The 17,665-nt window shown below is 45.7% G+C and overlaps 1 protein-coding gene across 1 annotated transcript in view; it reads right to left on the minus strand.

Annotated features, from left to right (window-relative positions):
* The window catches only part of RASEF (RAS and EF-hand domain containing), a 41,769-nt gene extending 24,660 nt beyond the window's left edge, over positions 1-17,109 (minus strand). Inside the window, exon 1 of the mRNA XM_061456254.1 lies at positions 16,729-17,109. Coding sequence (XP_061312238.1) covers positions 16,729-17,078 — 350 coding nt within the window. The 5' untranslated portion in view covers positions 17,079-17,109. The remainder of the gene's footprint in view (positions 1-16,728) is intronic.
* Positions 17,110-17,665: the final 556 nt, after the last annotated feature.

The following is a 17,665-nucleotide window of genomic DNA, read 5'->3' on the forward strand; positions in this document are numbered from 1 at the left end:
GCAGTCTGCTTCTTCTATGATTGATGTGATTTCCCCACTGATGATTTAACTTTTTGTATTATAAAAGTACCATAATTGGTACTATAGCTCAGACTTCAATTTTAAACAACTGAAGTATTTCAGGACACCCGCTGTAAAATCTGCTTCCAGCTGAAATGCTGACGTTCATTTCAATATACAGAAACGTAACATCAGCGCAAAGAAATACAGATTCACTGATGCCAGGGGCATTTCTGCATACATGTTTCTGCCTTGCAAAGGGTTTCCTTTATACAGCCTAATGATTTAGCTGGATTCAGTATTTCTAGAAGTTAAGCTCAGTGTAGTGCTCCAAATAACTTCTAACATATGCACATAATTTCTTTTTCAAAATATATTTTAAAAAGAGTTATGTCAAAGTTCAAAAACAGTCAAAACAATGCCCAGATTTATCTGAACATCAGATTCTACAAACTGTGTAAATCATATATCAATAAAGAACTCTCCAAATTTAGATTTACTCAATTAATAATTCTCACTTAGAAACACAGTTAAGGACATTTTCTTTAGCAACACCTTTGCACTAAAACAACACTGACATTATCAGCACCATCAGAAATAGTAAAACTAGGAAAAAAATTGCAGACTTAAAATCTGCCCTACTTTCAGTCAATGCTATTACAACATACAGACAAGTGTGATATTTCTGCACTAACAGGTTTACTGCAAAAGAGTGTTTTGGAACAGTTATGATAATGTGTATCACAAAACAAGTCAGAGGCTTGTGTTCACCAGATCTCAATTAAATTTCAAGCGTGCACCAGATCTGTAGCATTTAGAAACGGATTTCCAAGTAGATGCAGCTGTGTTCAGTGTCTCAAGGTATCAACATTTACAGAATTCCTAATGCCTTCCCATTAGGTTGGGCAGGCTTGAAGCTGGAACCTGGCTGTACTTCACACATTACAAAACATATACTTTCTGTAGTGTCTTCATTTGAAATTCCATTTATTTTTTATATTTGGAATGAGAGCTAGCAACGAATACTTTATTTCATAAATTCCTAGCATTGCAGCAGCTGTCGTTCAGACCTGCAAATCACTCACCAAAACAGCCAATAAACTATACCAGAATAGTTTCAAATTTTAGACAGAAGCAGACATACACATATCCAGAATTAGCTGCTGAGGAACATCACTTCTTCAAACACTGTGAAAATACACAGCATTCTTTAAATGAATCACATGTAAAATAGAAATGGCACTAGCCACAATGAGATGGATAGTTTATGCATCTTCCAAGGCAGATAAATTTGGCACAATGTAGGTCAACACATGATTTTTAGAAATACGAAATACAAACATTAAATCTGTGTTCTGAAATTTTCTTTTTTCTTTTGAATTTCCTTTGAATTTCACCCATGAGATTGCTTGTTTCCTAACCTTGCTAATAACCTTGTTTCCTAGAAAGCAAGCAAGCAGTAGGAAAATTACTTGTTTCTTGACCATAACAGAAAATATTCATTACTAGACCAAACGTTTTCTTGATTCTCTTCCAAACCACAGGTCACTGAAATAGGGTTGCATCCTTAGGGACCTACATTACTTTTTTCAGAAGATTACAGGGTCATTTTGATACTCCCTATTTCTCACCCCATCTTCTGCAGGATTAATCAGCTAGTGCCTTTAAATCAAATAAAACTATGTGCATAAAACTACACTGTACCTCAAACTGTACTACAAATCCTATGTTCAAAAATAGCACATGCATAATGGTAATACCAGTGGCTTCCTAACATACAGAGTATTAATGGAGTAGCAAAAATTGAAGGTACAGTGTCTTATGCTGATGGGAACAGAGAATCAAACAATTGGTCTGGCCTTTGCTTATTGTATTTTGTACCAGAAGCAGAAGACATTTGTAGTGGAATACTTTGTATATCTGTAGTGGAAAGTTGCAGCAGCTTTCATTCTCTTTACAAGAATGCCATGGCCACTCCCTCTTGCAGCTTCTTTTCAAAGTGTATGCAAATACACATACCAGAACTGAAGACAGTAATCAGTAAGTCCCTGCTGCCGAGGGACCATACAGCAAATCTGCTTTACAACGCAGAAGCACAGTCGTTATTATGAGAATTTACTGTCCCTCTGTGATATAAAAATCTCTTTGTATTTATTATTCCTCCTTAGCCCAGTGACCAGCTACCATTCAGATGGATTCAAGATATGTCAGTGACCCAGTTTTATGAGGCAGTAGTTAGGTGTAAGAAGCAAAACAAAACAATACCCATACAACCACAACTATGCAGGATCCTGGAAAGGGCTGGAAGGCTCTTTTAGATTAAAACTGGCCACTAAAATTCTCAGTGACATTTACATGAGTGCTTCTATGGCAACTTTGTGGGAAGTCTTTATTAAAAGCATGGCTCAATAACTACTGCAGAGGAGGAATTACAGTCATGCAACAAAATCAATGAGACTCTGCTTAATCACTTATGCCTTCAGCACAAAGTAATACATTTTCATCAATTGGGAAGACTGCTATTGATTTAATCACTCCAAGTTATGTGATGAATTAGCAGCAAGCTCACTGTGATAGTATTTTATAGACATGCAAGATTTGAGAAGGATGAAGCAATACACCCCCCACATCAACATGCAATAGGTACTTGATGATTATGAGAGGAATTGCCTCTTCCTGTATTTTCAGTCATTCCTCTGTTTTCACATGCTTTGGTGACACCAGGATAGATTAGTTGGACTGAATATTGCCCAACTTGTTTGTTTCCAGTTCCCTTTGAATAAATGGTATTTCTTTCTGCAAATTCATTAGTTACTCAAAATTATTTATCATGGAAGATTTCGCAGATTCCACCAAGCTGACTCCTGAACTCTGAATAGTCTATCCTTCTGCTGGACAAAAAGGCAACTAGAATACTCTTACTTCAGTTTCAGCAAAATTCCGTCAGAAATGCTCAGGTTTGCACTTTAAAAATGGTCTTTCTTGAAATCTTGAAATCATTTAAGTGGATTTAGCTGCACCCCTTTAAGTTGTACACTAATACTAATACTGTGCATTAGGATTCAAGAATATTAATACAAAGAGGTTTTTTTGTATATGGCATGAAAGAAACTGTCCAATTGGACCATCGGGCACCATGCGTACACCACCTACCATGCATGATTTTCTACTGCCTCTACAGACACAAAACACTAATACAAAAAAGTAAAGTAGGCTGGTCAAGAGCTGCTCTGGCTTTACCTTACCTCATTGCAAAGGTTTTATAATGTAAGCTGTCTGTAAAGTTACCTATTGGTGAGAGTAATTACCCAATATTTGCATAACTTGACGACTTAAGCTAAGTTACACTATTCACATGGTTTCAGACTTCCTGAGAGAATTACAGAAAGAAAATAAAACTGCCCTGATGATAATGCAATTTATAATACGATAGATTTTACATACCATGGTAGAATACAGAAAGAGCAGAAGAAAGAAAAAAATAATAAAAACAACCCTGCAAATCACAGATATCAAATACTTAGATTATATTAAGTGGCATAATTTCATTTAACCCAAAGAGTTATGCTAATTCCTATCAATTCCTGTATTATTTTGGTTTTCTGAATGTACAGTGACCATTTGCCTAATGATCCACTCTGGCTACCCTGGATTTGGAGAAGGCTGAGGTTCTCAATGACTTCTTTGCCTCCGTCTTCACTGGCAAATGCTCTGACCACACCACCCAAGTCTTGGAAGGCAGATGCAGGGACTGTGAGAATGAAGACCCTAGTCCCTCTGTAGGAGAGGATCTGCTTTGAGACCATCTTAAAAACCTGAAAGTGCACAAGTACATGGGACCTGATGAAATCCATCTGTGGTCCTGAAGGAGCGGGTGGATGAAGTTGCTAAGCCACTGTCCATCATATTTGAAAAATCATGGCACTCAGGTGAACTTCCCAATGACTTGAAAAAGGGAAATATAACCCCCATTTTCAAGAAGGCGAAAAGGGATGACCCAGGGAATTACAGACCAGTCAGTCCCACCTCTGTGCATTACAAAACCTTGGAGCAGAGCCTCCTGGAAGTCATGCTAAGGCACATGAAAAACAACAAGGTGCTTGGTGACAGCCACTATGGCTTCACTAAGGGGAAATCCTGCCTGACCAATTTGGTGGCCTTCTATGATGGGGCTACAGAACTGATGGACAGGGGCAGAGCAGTTGACATCATCTACCTGGACTTGTGCAAAGCACTTGACACTGTCCCACACGACATCCTTGTCTCTAAATTGGAGAGACATTTGATAGGTGGACTGCTTGGTGGATAAAGAACTGGCTGGATAGCTGCAAACAAAGAGTTGTGGCCAATGGCTCAGTGTCCAGCTGGAGACCAGTAACGAGTGGTGTCCCCCAGGGATCAGTGTTAGGGGCGGTCCTGTTCAACATCTTTGTCGCTAACATGGACAGTGGGATTGAGTGCGCCTTCAGCAAGTTTGCCGATGACACCAAGCTGTGTGGTTCAGTTGATACCCTGGAGGGAAGGAATGCCATCCAGAGGGACCCTGACATGCTTGCGAGGTGGGCTGATGCCAACCTCATGAAGTTTAACCATGCCAAGTGCAAGATCCTACGCCTGGGTTGGAGCAATCCCAGGCACAGCTACAGGTTGGGCAAAGAAGAGATTGAGAGCAGCCCTGCAGAGAAGGACTTGGAGGTGTTGGTTGATGAGAAAATGAACATGAGCTGGCTTCAGTGTGCGCTTGCAGCCCAGAAAGCCAACCATATCCTGGGCTGTATCAAAAGGAGAGTGACCAGCAGATCGAAGGAGGTGATCCTGCCCCTCTACTCTGCTCTCATGGGACCTCACTTGCGGTATTGTGTGCAGTTCTGGTGTCCTCAACATAAAAAGGACATGGAACTGTTGGAACAAGTCCAGAGGAGGGCCACGAGGATGATCAGGGGACTGGAGCACCTCCTGTAGGCTGAGGAAGTTGGCTGAGTAAGTTGGGGCTGCTCAGCCTGGAGAAGAGAAGGCTGTGTAGAGACCTCATAGCAGCCTTCCAGTATCTGAAGGGGGCCTATAAGGATGCTGGGGAGGGACTATTCATTAGGGACTGTAGCGACAGGACAAGGGGTAACATGTGCAAACTTAAACAGAGGAAGTTTAGGTTAGACATAAGGAAGAAGTTCTTTCCTGTGAGGGTGGTGAGGCACTGGGATGGATTGTCCAAGGAAGTGGTGAACGCTCCATCCCTGGCAGTGTTCAAGGACAGGTTGGATGGAGCCTTGGGTGGCATGCGTTAGTGTGAGGTGTCCCTGCCCATGGCAGGGGGGCTGGAACTTGATAATCTTAAGGTCCTTTCCAACGCTAACAACTCTATGATTCTATGAATGCAGCTCAGAGGGAGTTGATGGTATTTATCAAAGAGTGACTCCACAGTTGCTCAGTATCTTACATGTCTTCCCTATGTACTTGCCAGAGCGAGTATGCTATGTTACATGGGCCTCTTGGTCTGACCTCAAGGGCAGTATTTTCAACATAGTTTTCCACCAAAGATGTACAAAGTGCAACAAGCTAGCAGAAAACTGGAAGAAATCAAATACATGCCAATGATGTTATAATACCACCTTCCCTTATTCATATGGTAAGAGTTCACTGTTTCTTTCACTGCTATTTGCATATGTTGTCCTGGGTCTGCTTTAGGAAGGTGGAGACTGATGAGCTGACCAGCACAATTTCAGGGCCTCTTTGTGCAGGGCACTGTGAGGAGCACAAAGCAGCAAAACAAGGCAAGAGCTAACTCAGGTGGGAGCTGCCTGTGGGTTGTCAGGCTTAGCTGGCAAAGGTTGTATTGAAAGATAGGAAGACTAGACCACAGCATTCCTCAGCAGGACTGTTACTGCAGACCCTTCTGTGTACATCTGTATCTTTCTCAACATCATCCCTTGTCAGTTACTGGCCTCTGTCTTCTTTCTTATCCATATTCCTACTTGCAGACTTAAGGTCCCCAAACATTTTCTCTTTGTTTTCTTGACCCAGACATCTTTCAAGCACTAGGAAAATGTAGTTTCTATTTTTGTAGGTGCATGTAAAAGAGAAGATCATCACCACTACACTTAAAACTTTATTTCATGCTAATTAAGTGCTCCTGTTCCTAAACTCTAATGGTCTCTTCCCAGTGAGAAGGTCAGCTTGTAAAATTACTCTTATCATTTGCAGCAACTCTGTTCTGGTATGAGCATGAAGGGATAAAACATACGGTGGTCTGAGACGGGTGGTTGGAACAAAAGAAAGATCAATCATTGCACATCTGATGATTGTCCTTACACTTGAGACCAATAACCTATGGGTGCTACCAAGAGATGGAGAAATACCTTTTTCTGAAAAGCAGACACATTGGACATGCAACCAGAAAAGCTCAACCAAACCAGAAAAGCAAAACCATTTCAAATTGAGAAGGATATATTTTTGTCACGGCTAAGTACCTAACACCTTCTCCTAGATTAAGTGCCACGAGGAAAAAAATAATTACATGAAATGTTAACACAGTGTAAAATTCAAGGTATTTCTCAACCTGAAGCACTATGGGGTTTTTTAATGCTGTCTTGTCTTTTTCTGTATCTGCTGCTTCAGAAACAGGCTGCCTTAAAAGACGACTTAACAGATCTGCAATACCCAGATGGGAGAGCCTGCCAAGGGCTCATTCCCAGAGAGGGGATTTTCAGTGTTTTCAGGGAACAAATACTGTTGCCTTCCTAAAGACAGAGGAGTGATTTGCAGCCAATGGAACAGGAATGAAAAAAACTGTGAGACAGGGAGGAAAGATGAAGTCTGTGGAAAAGGAGAATGCTCTAAAGGATATGGTTGTGATGAACAACCATGCGACAGGAAAATACCAGAAAACAAATGCTACAGTGCTAAAGTTATTTGGCACAGATGCTGTTCTGATTAAAGCAAAGAACAGAGGAGGAGTAAAACCTTAAGGTAGCTCAGAAAGTCTTCTAGCACACACACAGGGCATCCATCACACTTTCAACAGGGCACATTTGTCAAACCTCTGTCATGAGATGTATTACAAGACATCTTAGAGATCCTGTCTCCCGCACTGTGACAAAGGGGGACACAGCATCTGGTTCTCCTCAGGATTTGCCTTTATCCAACTTTCCAGGGAACACACTTCAACCTGCAAGGAAATCTCTCTAGTGTGTATATCATGGCTCATCATCTCTTGGAAGTAAACACAAATTGCTGATAAGTTTTTAACGCTGCGCTCTCTGTTGATTTTGGCAAAAATCCATCCTAGCCCATGATGGCAAAAGCACAACAGTTTTTGCACAGCTTTTTATGCAGCAGAGCCCCTCTCCTTTATTGTCACACAGCAGTACTTGCCATGAGCATTGCCTGCTTTCACAGTTCCAGTACCACATGATTAAAAAACCACTCTTTTCTTATCATGTCCTCCAGGTCCACATTTTCTCTACAGCTCCAGATGACATGACTGGTGGCAAACTGTTATCATAATCACATTAGGACACTTAGGAATTGTATGATGCATAAAATCTCACAGTCTGGCATCACTGAAATCAGAGTCCAATGAATAGTCAGCTTGACCCAAATTACAAGGCACACAAGTAAAACAGGCCTCAAAACTAAAAAGTAAACCAACAAAATATGAGGGCTTTCAGAAGCAGAAGACTCTAACTTGAAATCAGGGTACAAACTTCCTTCACAGTATCACAGTATGTTAGAGATTGGAAGGGACCTCGAAAGATCATCTAGTCCAATCCCCCTGCCGGAGCAGGAACACCTAGATAATGTTACACAGGAATGCGTCCAGGCGGGTTTTGAATGTCTCCAGGGAAGGAGACTCCACAACCTCCCTGGGCAGCCTGTTCCAGTGTTCCGTCACCCTCACTGAGAAGAAGTTTCTTCTCAAGTTTAAGTGGAACCTCTTGTGTTCCAGTTTGTACCCATTACCCCTTGTCCTATCATTGTTTGCCACCGAGTAGAGCCTGGCTCCGTCCTCGTGACACTCCCCCTTTATATATTTATAGACACTGATAAGGTCACCCCTCAGTCTCCTCTTCTCCAAACTATAGAGACCCAGCTCCCTCAGTCTTTCCTCATAAGGGAGATGCTCCACTCCCTTAATCATCTTAGTTGCCCTGCGCTGGACTCTCTCCAGCAGCTCCCTGTCCTTCTTGAACTGAGGGGCCCAGAACTGGACACAATACTCCAGATGCGGTCTCACCAGGGCAGAGTAGAGGGGAAGGAGGACCTCTCTCGACCTACTAACCACCGCCCTTCTAATACACCCCAGGATGCCATTGGCCTTCTTAGCCACAAGGGCACAGTGTTGGCTCATGGTCATCCTGTTGTCCACTAGGACCCCCAGGTCCCTCTCCCCTACACTGCTCTCTAACAGGTCATTCCCCAACCTATACTGGAACCTGGGGTTGTTCCTGCCCAGATGCAGGACTCTACACTTTCCCTTGTTATATTTCATCAAGTTACTCCCTGCCCAACTCTCCAGCCTATCCAGGTCTCGCTGGATGGCAGCACAGCCTTCTGGCGTGTCAGCCACTCCTCCCAGCTTAGTGTCATCAGCAAACTTGCTGATAGTACACTCAATTCCCTCATCTAAATCATTGATGAATATATTAAATAATACCGGTCCCAGTACTGACCCTTGAGGCACTCCACTAGTCACAGGCCTCCAACTAGACTCAGCCCCATAGACTACAACTCTCTGGCTTCTCTCCTTCAGCCAGTTCGCAGTCCACCTCACTACCTGATCATCCAGTCCACACTTCCTCATTTTAGCCGTGAGGATGCTGTGGGAGACTGTGTCAAATGCTTTGCTGAAGTCAAGGTAGACCACATCCACCGCTCTGCCATCATCCATCCACTGTGTTATTTCCTCATAAAAGGCTAAGAGATTGGTCAAACATGATTTCCCCCTGGTGAAGCCATGTTGACTGCCCCTCATAACCTTCTTATCCTTGATATGCCTTAAGATGGTACCAAGGATAAGGTGTTCCATCACTTTCCCAGGGATGGAGGTGAGGCTGACCGGCCTATAGTTACCCGGGTCCTCCTTCTTGCCCTTTTTGAAGACTGGAGTGACATTTGCTTTCCTCCAGTCCTCAGGCACCTCTCCCGTTTCCCAAGACTTGGTAAAGATGATGGAGAGTGGTCTAGCAATGACTTCCGCCAGTTCCCTCAGCACCCGCGGGTGCATCCCATCTGGACCCATGGATTTATGGATGTCCAGATTGCTCAACTGGTCTCTAACCCATTCCTCATCGACTAAGGCAAACCGCTCCGTCGACCTGACTTCATCTAAGGTCTCAGGGGTACAGGGCTCTTCAGGACTGCCCGCAGCAGAGTAGACAGAGACAAAGAAGGCATTCAGTAACTCTGCCATCTCTTTATCTTCTGTCACCAGGGCACCCATCCCGTTCATCAGTGGGCCTACATTGCCTCTGGTGTTAGTTTTGTCTGCCATGTATTTTAAAAAGCTCTTTTTGCTGTCCTTGACCCTTCTTGCCAGGTTTAATTCTAAGGATGCCTTAGTCCTCCTAGCTGCCTTCCTACATCCTCTAGCAGCAGCCTTATATTCCTCCCAAGTGGCCAGCCCCTCCTTCCATGACCTGTAAACTCTCCTCTTCCACTTGAGCATACCCAGCAATTCCCTATTTAGCCACGCAGGTCTCTTGGCCCTCTTCCTTGACTTCCTACGTGTCGGGATGCTCCGATCTTGAGCACGGAAAAAGTAGTCCTTGAATGTCAACCAACTATCTTGGGCCCCTTTACCTTCAAGCAGCCCTGCCCATGGGATTTCCCCTAGCAATTGCTTGAAAAGGCCAAAGTTTGCCCTGCTAAAGTCCAGGGTTGCAATTCTACTTGGTATTCTACTAGTCCTGCCACACAAGATCCTGAACTCCACCATCTCGTGGTCGCTGCAACCAAGGCAGCCCTCAACCCTTACTGCTTCAACCAGATCCTCCTTGTTAGTGAGGATGAGATCCAGCAGCGCTCCTCTCCTGGTCGGCTCATCCACCATTTGCAGGAGGAAGTTATCATCCATACACTGGAGGAACCTCCTGGACTGCGGCTGGGTTGCCGAGTGGTCCTTCCAGCAAACATCAGGGAAGTTAAAATCCCCCACGACGACCACGGCCTGTGACTGTGAGGCCGCTCTCAGCTGCCTGTAGAAGGCCTCGTCAACTTCCTCACCCTGATCCGGTGGTCTGTAACAGACACCTACAACAGTATCCCCCCTGCCAGCCTGCCCCTTAATTCTCACCCACAGACTCTCAACTTGCTCATCATCTGTCCCTGGACAGAACTCGGTGCACTGTAGTTCCTCCCGCACATAAAGAGCAACCCCACCACCCCGCCTGGCTGGCCTGTCTTTCCTGAAAAGGACATAGCCTTCCATGACTATATTCCAGTCATGTGAGCTGTCCCACCACGTCTCTGTAATTGCCACCAGATCATAATCTCCTGACTTAACACAGGTTTCCAACTCCTCCTGCTTATTTCCCATGCTGCGCGCATTGGTGTACAGGCATTTCAGGGAGCGAGCTGAGCACACCGATTTCACCCTAGGATTGTAGGAGGCCTCCCAGTCTTCATTAATTCTGGAGCGCTGCCCCACTGGGGCAAGCCCAGCTACAACCCCATCCCCCTTCGAATCTAGTTTAAAGCTCTCCAAATGAGCCCTGCTAATTCGTGCCCCAGCATCCTTTTCCCTCTGTGAGACAAACCTTTCTCACTTGTCATTGTCCAGACTGGTGCCCTATAAAACCAGCCGTTATCAAAGAATCCAAAGCCCTGCCTGTAGCACCAGTCTCGAAGCCAATTGTTCATGAACTGAATCTTCCCATTCCTTCCCACATCATCAGTGGAAGATGGAAGGAGAGAGGAGAAGATCACTTGAGCCCCAGACTCTTTCACCATCCGCCCCAAGGCCCTGTAGTCTTTCTTCATCCCCCTCAGATTGCGGGAAGCAGCTTCCTCCCCACCTGTCTGGAAGACCAGCAGCGGGTAATAGTCTGTCGGGTGCACCAGGTTGGGGAGCGCCCTGGTGATATCCCTGATCCGGGCTCCAGGCAGACTACACACTTCCCTATGATGAGGGTCAACTCTGCATATCGGGCCCTCTGTTCCTCTCAGAAGGGAATCCCCTACTACAATGACCCTTCTTTCTTTCTTAACAGAGGCAGTCTTGAGGTGCAAAGTCGACTCCCTTTTCCTATGTGGCCTTGTGGGCTGGCCTTGCCCCACATTCTCACCTACCTCTCCTTCAAGATCCAGGGCCTCGAACCTATTATGGAGGGACACCTGGGGAAGCAGGGCAGGAAGGGGGGAGGGTTTCCCACGACGTCGACCCGGAACTAGCTTCCAACCCTCGTCGTCTTTTTGGTCCCCTACCTCTGCGCAACAGCTACAGGGCAGGGGCTGCCTCAGGCCATCCCCCTCTGTGTGAGAAGGCAGGGGGTCCTTCCCCTTTTGGGGGGTATCTCCCTGGAACCGTTTCGACTGGCCCGCCAGGGAGTTACTCCACCAGTCGATCTCCCTTTCACACTCCCTGATGGTCCTCAGCGTCTCAACCTCCTCCTTAAGTCTTGCCACCAGGCTAAGCAGATCTTCTACCTGCTCACACCTCCCGCAGGTGGAATGCTGTCCTCCCTCCCCCGGCAGCAGCAGGCTCTGGCACTCCCTGCACCCAGAGACCTGAACAGCCACGGTCTGGGACGGGGTCTCTGTCTGAGTTGCTGTAGTCACCTTACTGCAAGCTCTCTTTCTGGAAGCAACCATATTGGTGCGCAGTCTGGGACACCAGCAACACGACCTGCTTGTTCCTCCCTGTGCCCGGTCGCTGCCCTCTCAAAGGCTTTTTCAAGGGAAGCAGCAGGGGAGTGGTCGCCGTCACCGTGGGAACGCCCCCCTCCACGTCAGCCTCTCTCTCGCAAGGGCTGCTGGGGCTTCGGGGATCGGGAGATGTCGGGAATCGCGATGTCTCTGCGCTATCCCCTCTGATTTTCCTAATCTCCGTTGACCCTCGCGTCGCTGAAGCGTGCCGGCTGTGGCTCTAGCTAGGCTAGCTCCGATCAGCTGACTGATCCAGATTGAGTCACCCATTCATGTTCATATTAATTTAGTTAATTTTCCAGACTCTCCAATTTGCCAAATATCACAGAAAATTCACCTGATAGGGCTTAAAGGGATTCAGTTTATCCCAGAGTGATCCCATAATACAGAAGAATCATAGAATCAACGAGGTTGGAAAAGACCTTTAAGATCATCAGGTCCAACCATTACCCCAGGACTGCCAAACCCACTACTAAACCGTATCACTAAGGGCCTCATCTACATGGTTTGTGAACACTTCCAGGGACAGTAAGACCACTGCTGCCTGTACAGCATGCTCCAATGTCTAACCACCCTCTCTGTCAAATTTTTCCTAATATCCAATCTAAACCTCCCCTGGCACAGCTCGAGGCTATTACCTCTTGTTCTATTGCTTGATACTTGGGAGAAGAGACCAACCACCACCTCACTACAACCTCCTCTCAGGTAGTTGTAGGGGGTTATATGGTGCCCCCTGAGCCTTCTCCAGACTAAACAACCTCAGTTCCCTCAGCTGCTCCTCCATTACACTTGTGCTCCAGACCCTTCACCAGCTTCCTTGTCCTCCTCTGGCCCCACTCCAACACCTCAATGTCTCTCTTGTACTGAGGGGCCCAGAACTGAACACAGGATTCGAGGAGCAGCCTTGAGTACAGAGAGAAAATGCACACAGCACACACAGTCCCAAATCTTTGTTTTTTTTCGATTTAAGGTCTTTGACATTAAAATTTAAAATCTATTTTCTGGAAAGTTTTTGACTGTAATTTACAGGCCGGTATTTACACAAATAACTGTTGTAGCATTCATAAGCGCAGGTTTTCTCTTGAAGTGCCAGTGGATGCTGGATCACTCTTTGCTCAGGCAAGGAATGGAAAAGCATTGCTGCAGGAGACTTTCACACATGCTTAAAGGAACACATGCCTATAGTTAGAACACATATAGAACATATTCCTTTAGCAGCATGGAGGGAACCTTTCAATCTTTTCAATATCAAGCCAGTGAGGTTGGCCACTGATTAAAAAAGAATGCAAGTGCCCAGTAATACGGTGAAGGGCTAAACCCTTCCAGTGCACACAGTACACTGGACCACTCGCTGCCTGGTGCGTCAGATAGATTTCTTACCTTTTTTTGTCTACTTCTGTACCATTGCAAATACTCATGAGAGGACAAACTAATTAACATGCCAAACTCTCAATAAAACAGATCTCCTATGGCTCGCAAAGGTATGCTCCATGTGTCAATTCACTACATAAAAACCAAAGGCACTGCAAACTTCTGTGTTTAGTTACTCATTATACCTGATATATATTCACTAAAATCTGACCTCACAGATTTTATTAAGTCATCAGTCTGTAAGACTTTAGACTTTCCACTTTTTTTGTGCTACAAACACAACTGCCCACTAAGCATATGTAAAGAGGAAGACAATACTTTGACTCACAGTGAGCCACTTTACCAAGAAATTTAACTGAACTTAATCCCAAAAAATCTGTTCATATGGGAAGGGAAGGAGCAAGGCTGAGAAGGTTCTCTTTGATGTTACACTTCCTATTTAACTGTAACTGATACAACCACAGCTCCAGTACAAACCTGGACGTTTTAAAGTATAAGCTAACAGAACTGTACAACTGATACACCAAACTACAGAGAGGCAGGATCTATCCCATAATAAAACTATCTTTTTTTTTTAAAAATTAGCTAAATTCAAACTATGCTTATTGATTTTAGTACCTGGAACAAGGCAATACCTGGCAGTAAGCAATGCTGCATCTAATGTCTGCTACTACACTAAGTACTGGGTCAGGATATTGATCTGTCACTGGGTTTGACACATCATTATGGAGCTTATTTACAGCTTTTAAAAGCTCAGTTGCAGAAAGAGAGGCTGAACCATGTGTATTGGTATCAGTGAAAAATTTCCCCTTGATGTCCATGGGCACTCAGTCAAGCTCAGGAATGGTAAAGACCACAGATGTTTACTGCGTCATTTTCTCCTGGCTTCAGACCTGATTTTATCTCGCTACTTCGATCTGCTGTGCCTTGTTTCTCTCTATATAAACCACAATAGCACTAAAGCACATATCCCAGTGTTTTGCTAGACTAGGGCCAGAAGGCACAGCATTTTGAGGGACTGAACCCTAAAATGATTGAGATTGAAACCACACATGAACAAGATAAAAATTATGGACAACAGTTTGGGCAGTTTCTTCTTTTTAATTACTTTTCTCATGGTTTTCAATGTCAATATTACAGCAAATATATGAAGACGTATGTGTGCCCACAATGTGAGGACACCAACTGGTTTATAGTATTGAACATAAAGGTGTGTTCCAAGCAAGGTCTGTACTGCCTCTCCCTAAAAAATAGCAACAAACAGATAAACGCAATAAATATGCAAGATAAATAACTTCCAAAGTACCCTTTTGTACTTTACATGATTCTGTTACTTTCTGTTGCTTAAAATGAATCGTATGCCCAGACTCCTCCAACAACTACGGTACCTTCATGACCTGCGTTAAGTGGTCCTGGTGATTTTAGTGGGACTACTTACATGAAAAAAAAAAAATTATACATATGTTTGAACAAAAAAAGTTGCAAGCCACAAATGGAAAAAAGTTGGGCCGTAACACAGATCAGCTCCTACTACTTCAGGACAGGACGGAGAAGGAACAGGGAAACAAAGGGCACACTGTTCTCCAGCTGATGTTTACACACACACACACACACCTAATAAATGCAGCCAACTACCAAGGATGTTCAAAGCTATTTACAAAGCTGAACATGAATAGGAAGCATTTACATCAAATTACCGCCTGATACACATGTATTTAACTATCAAAATCTAGTTATGTTTGCAATTCTGATGTATAAGAATCATAACACATATGACATTATTCTATGATTCTATGATTTCTGTGATGAATTTAACAAAACTTAAGGACATGTCAGCACAGTAAAGCCAACAAAAGCTATTCCCCTTCCCTCCTACCATCCTCTTAGACAAACAACTGGACTATATTGAAACTGTTGTGGCAAAGATAGTAACCTAGATACTGAGATAGTCTTACTAATCGAAAGGAGAGAGATGTTTTCACATGCCATCACTGTTCATGAGTCAGATTTTTTCCATCTATTGAGATTCTGTCTGGGTTTAGGTTACGTCACAAAGTGCTTCTGCAAACTTTCAAGTGGACCTTTCTTTTATTGTTTTCTTTCTGCAGAAAGCAAATTACGGAGCAAAGACAGCATCATGAACTGGGTAAGTAAAGACCATATGAAATTACTGATCCGTCTGTAAGACTAACCGTTGTTATTTATTCTTCCAGTCCAAAAAGAACAGTTCACTCAGGCTGTGATCATGAGTAGCAGGTTAAGTATCTGAAAAAGTTTCTGAATAAATGTTTAATCTCACAATCCAAACACATTTTTAAAAGTCCCTAGAAACAAATTATTGGGGTAGATGAGAATTTAAGGTGCACTTTATGGAGACTGCTATGATAAAAATTTGCCACTGATTTGTTACAAGTTCCTGTAAAAAAAAGAAAAAAAAAAAGAAAGAAAAAAAACAACAAAAAAACCACAAAAAAGCACCACACACAAAAAATTAAAAAAAAAAAACTTTAAAAAAACCCAAATCTGCACATCCAATTCGATTGCTACAAAAGTTACACAGAAATCAACACACTTTTTGTTAGCTTCCCTGTACCTCACAACCAGGACCCACTACCACTACAGTTTGACACAGTCTCTTTAGATATACCCATGTAGTATTTTTAACTGCCCCTTAATCAGCTGCCAAGACCTCGAACTCAGATTGCTGGTTTTCCATCTTAAATTACAATTTTAAAATGAAGCAGAATCACTCTACTTTTTATGGCTGGCATTTGTATATTAATTTTGAGCACCTCAGGTTTCAGACAGATTACTGCAAATCACAAAAATGTGCTTCTGTAAACTGGAACCAGCTTGGTACAGAGAGGCCCCCGGTAACCTGGTTTAACCCCAAACCTAACTACCGTCAATTGTCTTCATTTCACTGACACTGAAGGCAAGGGCTCTCACGGACTTCAGTGAGCTCCCCAGACCGAGAGCCGTACTTGGAGACAGGGGTGGTGTTGGTCTGCCTTTTAAAGGAGACGGAAGACAGGGGTGCAACAAAGATGCTGGGCCCGTCAGGGGGCATCTGGGGAAGAAAGTTTCGTTTGCGGAGCTGGCAGCACCTTATATCCCCAGCGCTCCACCGGCTGGGTTTTCCCACGTGGGGCGCTGGTAGAGCAGCAGAGAGGAAGCAAGCAAGCGGCTGCACGCTGATAAATGAGCTGGAAACCCTCAAAGCCGAAGTACAGACGTGGGGAGGGCTAGTGTACGCCTGCAAGCACGGCGGGTGGGAAGTCAGCCTCAACTCTGATACGGCCGACCCCCAGCTGGGCAATTGCAACAACACCGGCGCAAGCTGCTGCCCGACATACCGCTCCCCCTCCGGAGGGCGGCACAGGCAGCTTGCCGCCAGACCCCCAGGGAAGGGTCAGCCCTGGCACCCTGGGGTCCCGGCCCCACGCCCACCGGGGCGGCTGTGCCTGTGCCGCCTCGGACGTGACCGGACATTACCTGGGGATGTACCTCGCCTCCTCCCCGAGCCGCACCTCGAAGTCCCTCCAGGGCTGCTCCAGCCCCACGGCGGGGCACGCCGCCTCCTCCTCGCCCTCCAGCTCTTCGCCGCCGGGCCGCCAGCGGGTGGCGCCGCGGAAGCCGCGGGCGAACTCGGGAAAGGTGATGGCCCCGTCGCGGTCACTGTCGAGGCGCTGGAAGATGGCCTCGGCCTCGGCCGGCCGCACCCGCAGCTCGGCGCACAGAGCCGCGAAGTCTTCCCGTTCTATGCGACCCGAGCCGCTGGCGTCGCAGGCCAGGAAGAGGGCTCGCAGGCGGGACAGCTCGTCCCCCGTCGCCTCGGGGTCCATCAGCCGGGAATACTCTGAGCGGGACGAGGCGGACCGGGACAGGGTAAACAGCGGACTCTCGAGCTGGCAGCACCCCTCTGCCGTCGGCGCAGCAGGGCGGGCCGGTACCTGCTCCGCCCCGGTACCCTGCGGGGCCGGGCGTGGCCGGGAGGCGGAGGCCGGGCCGCAGGTGGCGGAGTGTGGCTGCGGCAGGTACGGGGCAAGGCCGCGGGCGCCTCCGGGCGGCCCCAAGCCGAAGACCTGCAGGTGCCAGACCTCCTCGCCGCTATCCCGCCGGTGGTGCCGGGAAGGGCGCTGGTTCTCTTGCGCGCCGCTCTGCTCAGCACTGCCAAAAGCGCAGGTACTGTTCACAAGCACCATAGGTTAAAACCACGTCCCACCTCCTCGCAGCAGCAAAGGGGAGTCCTAGTGCTGTGCTGTCACTGTACGGTGTTAAATCTCATTGTCTTTTGCCAGCAGAATAAAAGCACTTCTGCTCATGGACGATGAAGAACCCAGGAAGTTCTTCAAAAACCCAAAGTCTCCCTATGTCTTGGTGACTATGAGTAGTCCTGGAGTTATGCGTTGCTGAGTACGTGCTCACTCCT

This window comes from Pezoporus flaviventris, unplaced genomic scaffold (genome assembly GCF_033815535.1).
Source record: "Pezoporus flaviventris isolate CSIRO_AGI_PZ_B2104156 unplaced genomic scaffold, CSIRO_AGI_Pfla_v1 ptg000022l, whole genome shotgun sequence".
Taxonomy (NCBI): domain Eukaryota; kingdom Metazoa; phylum Chordata; class Aves; order Psittaciformes; family Psittacidae; genus Pezoporus; species Pezoporus flaviventris.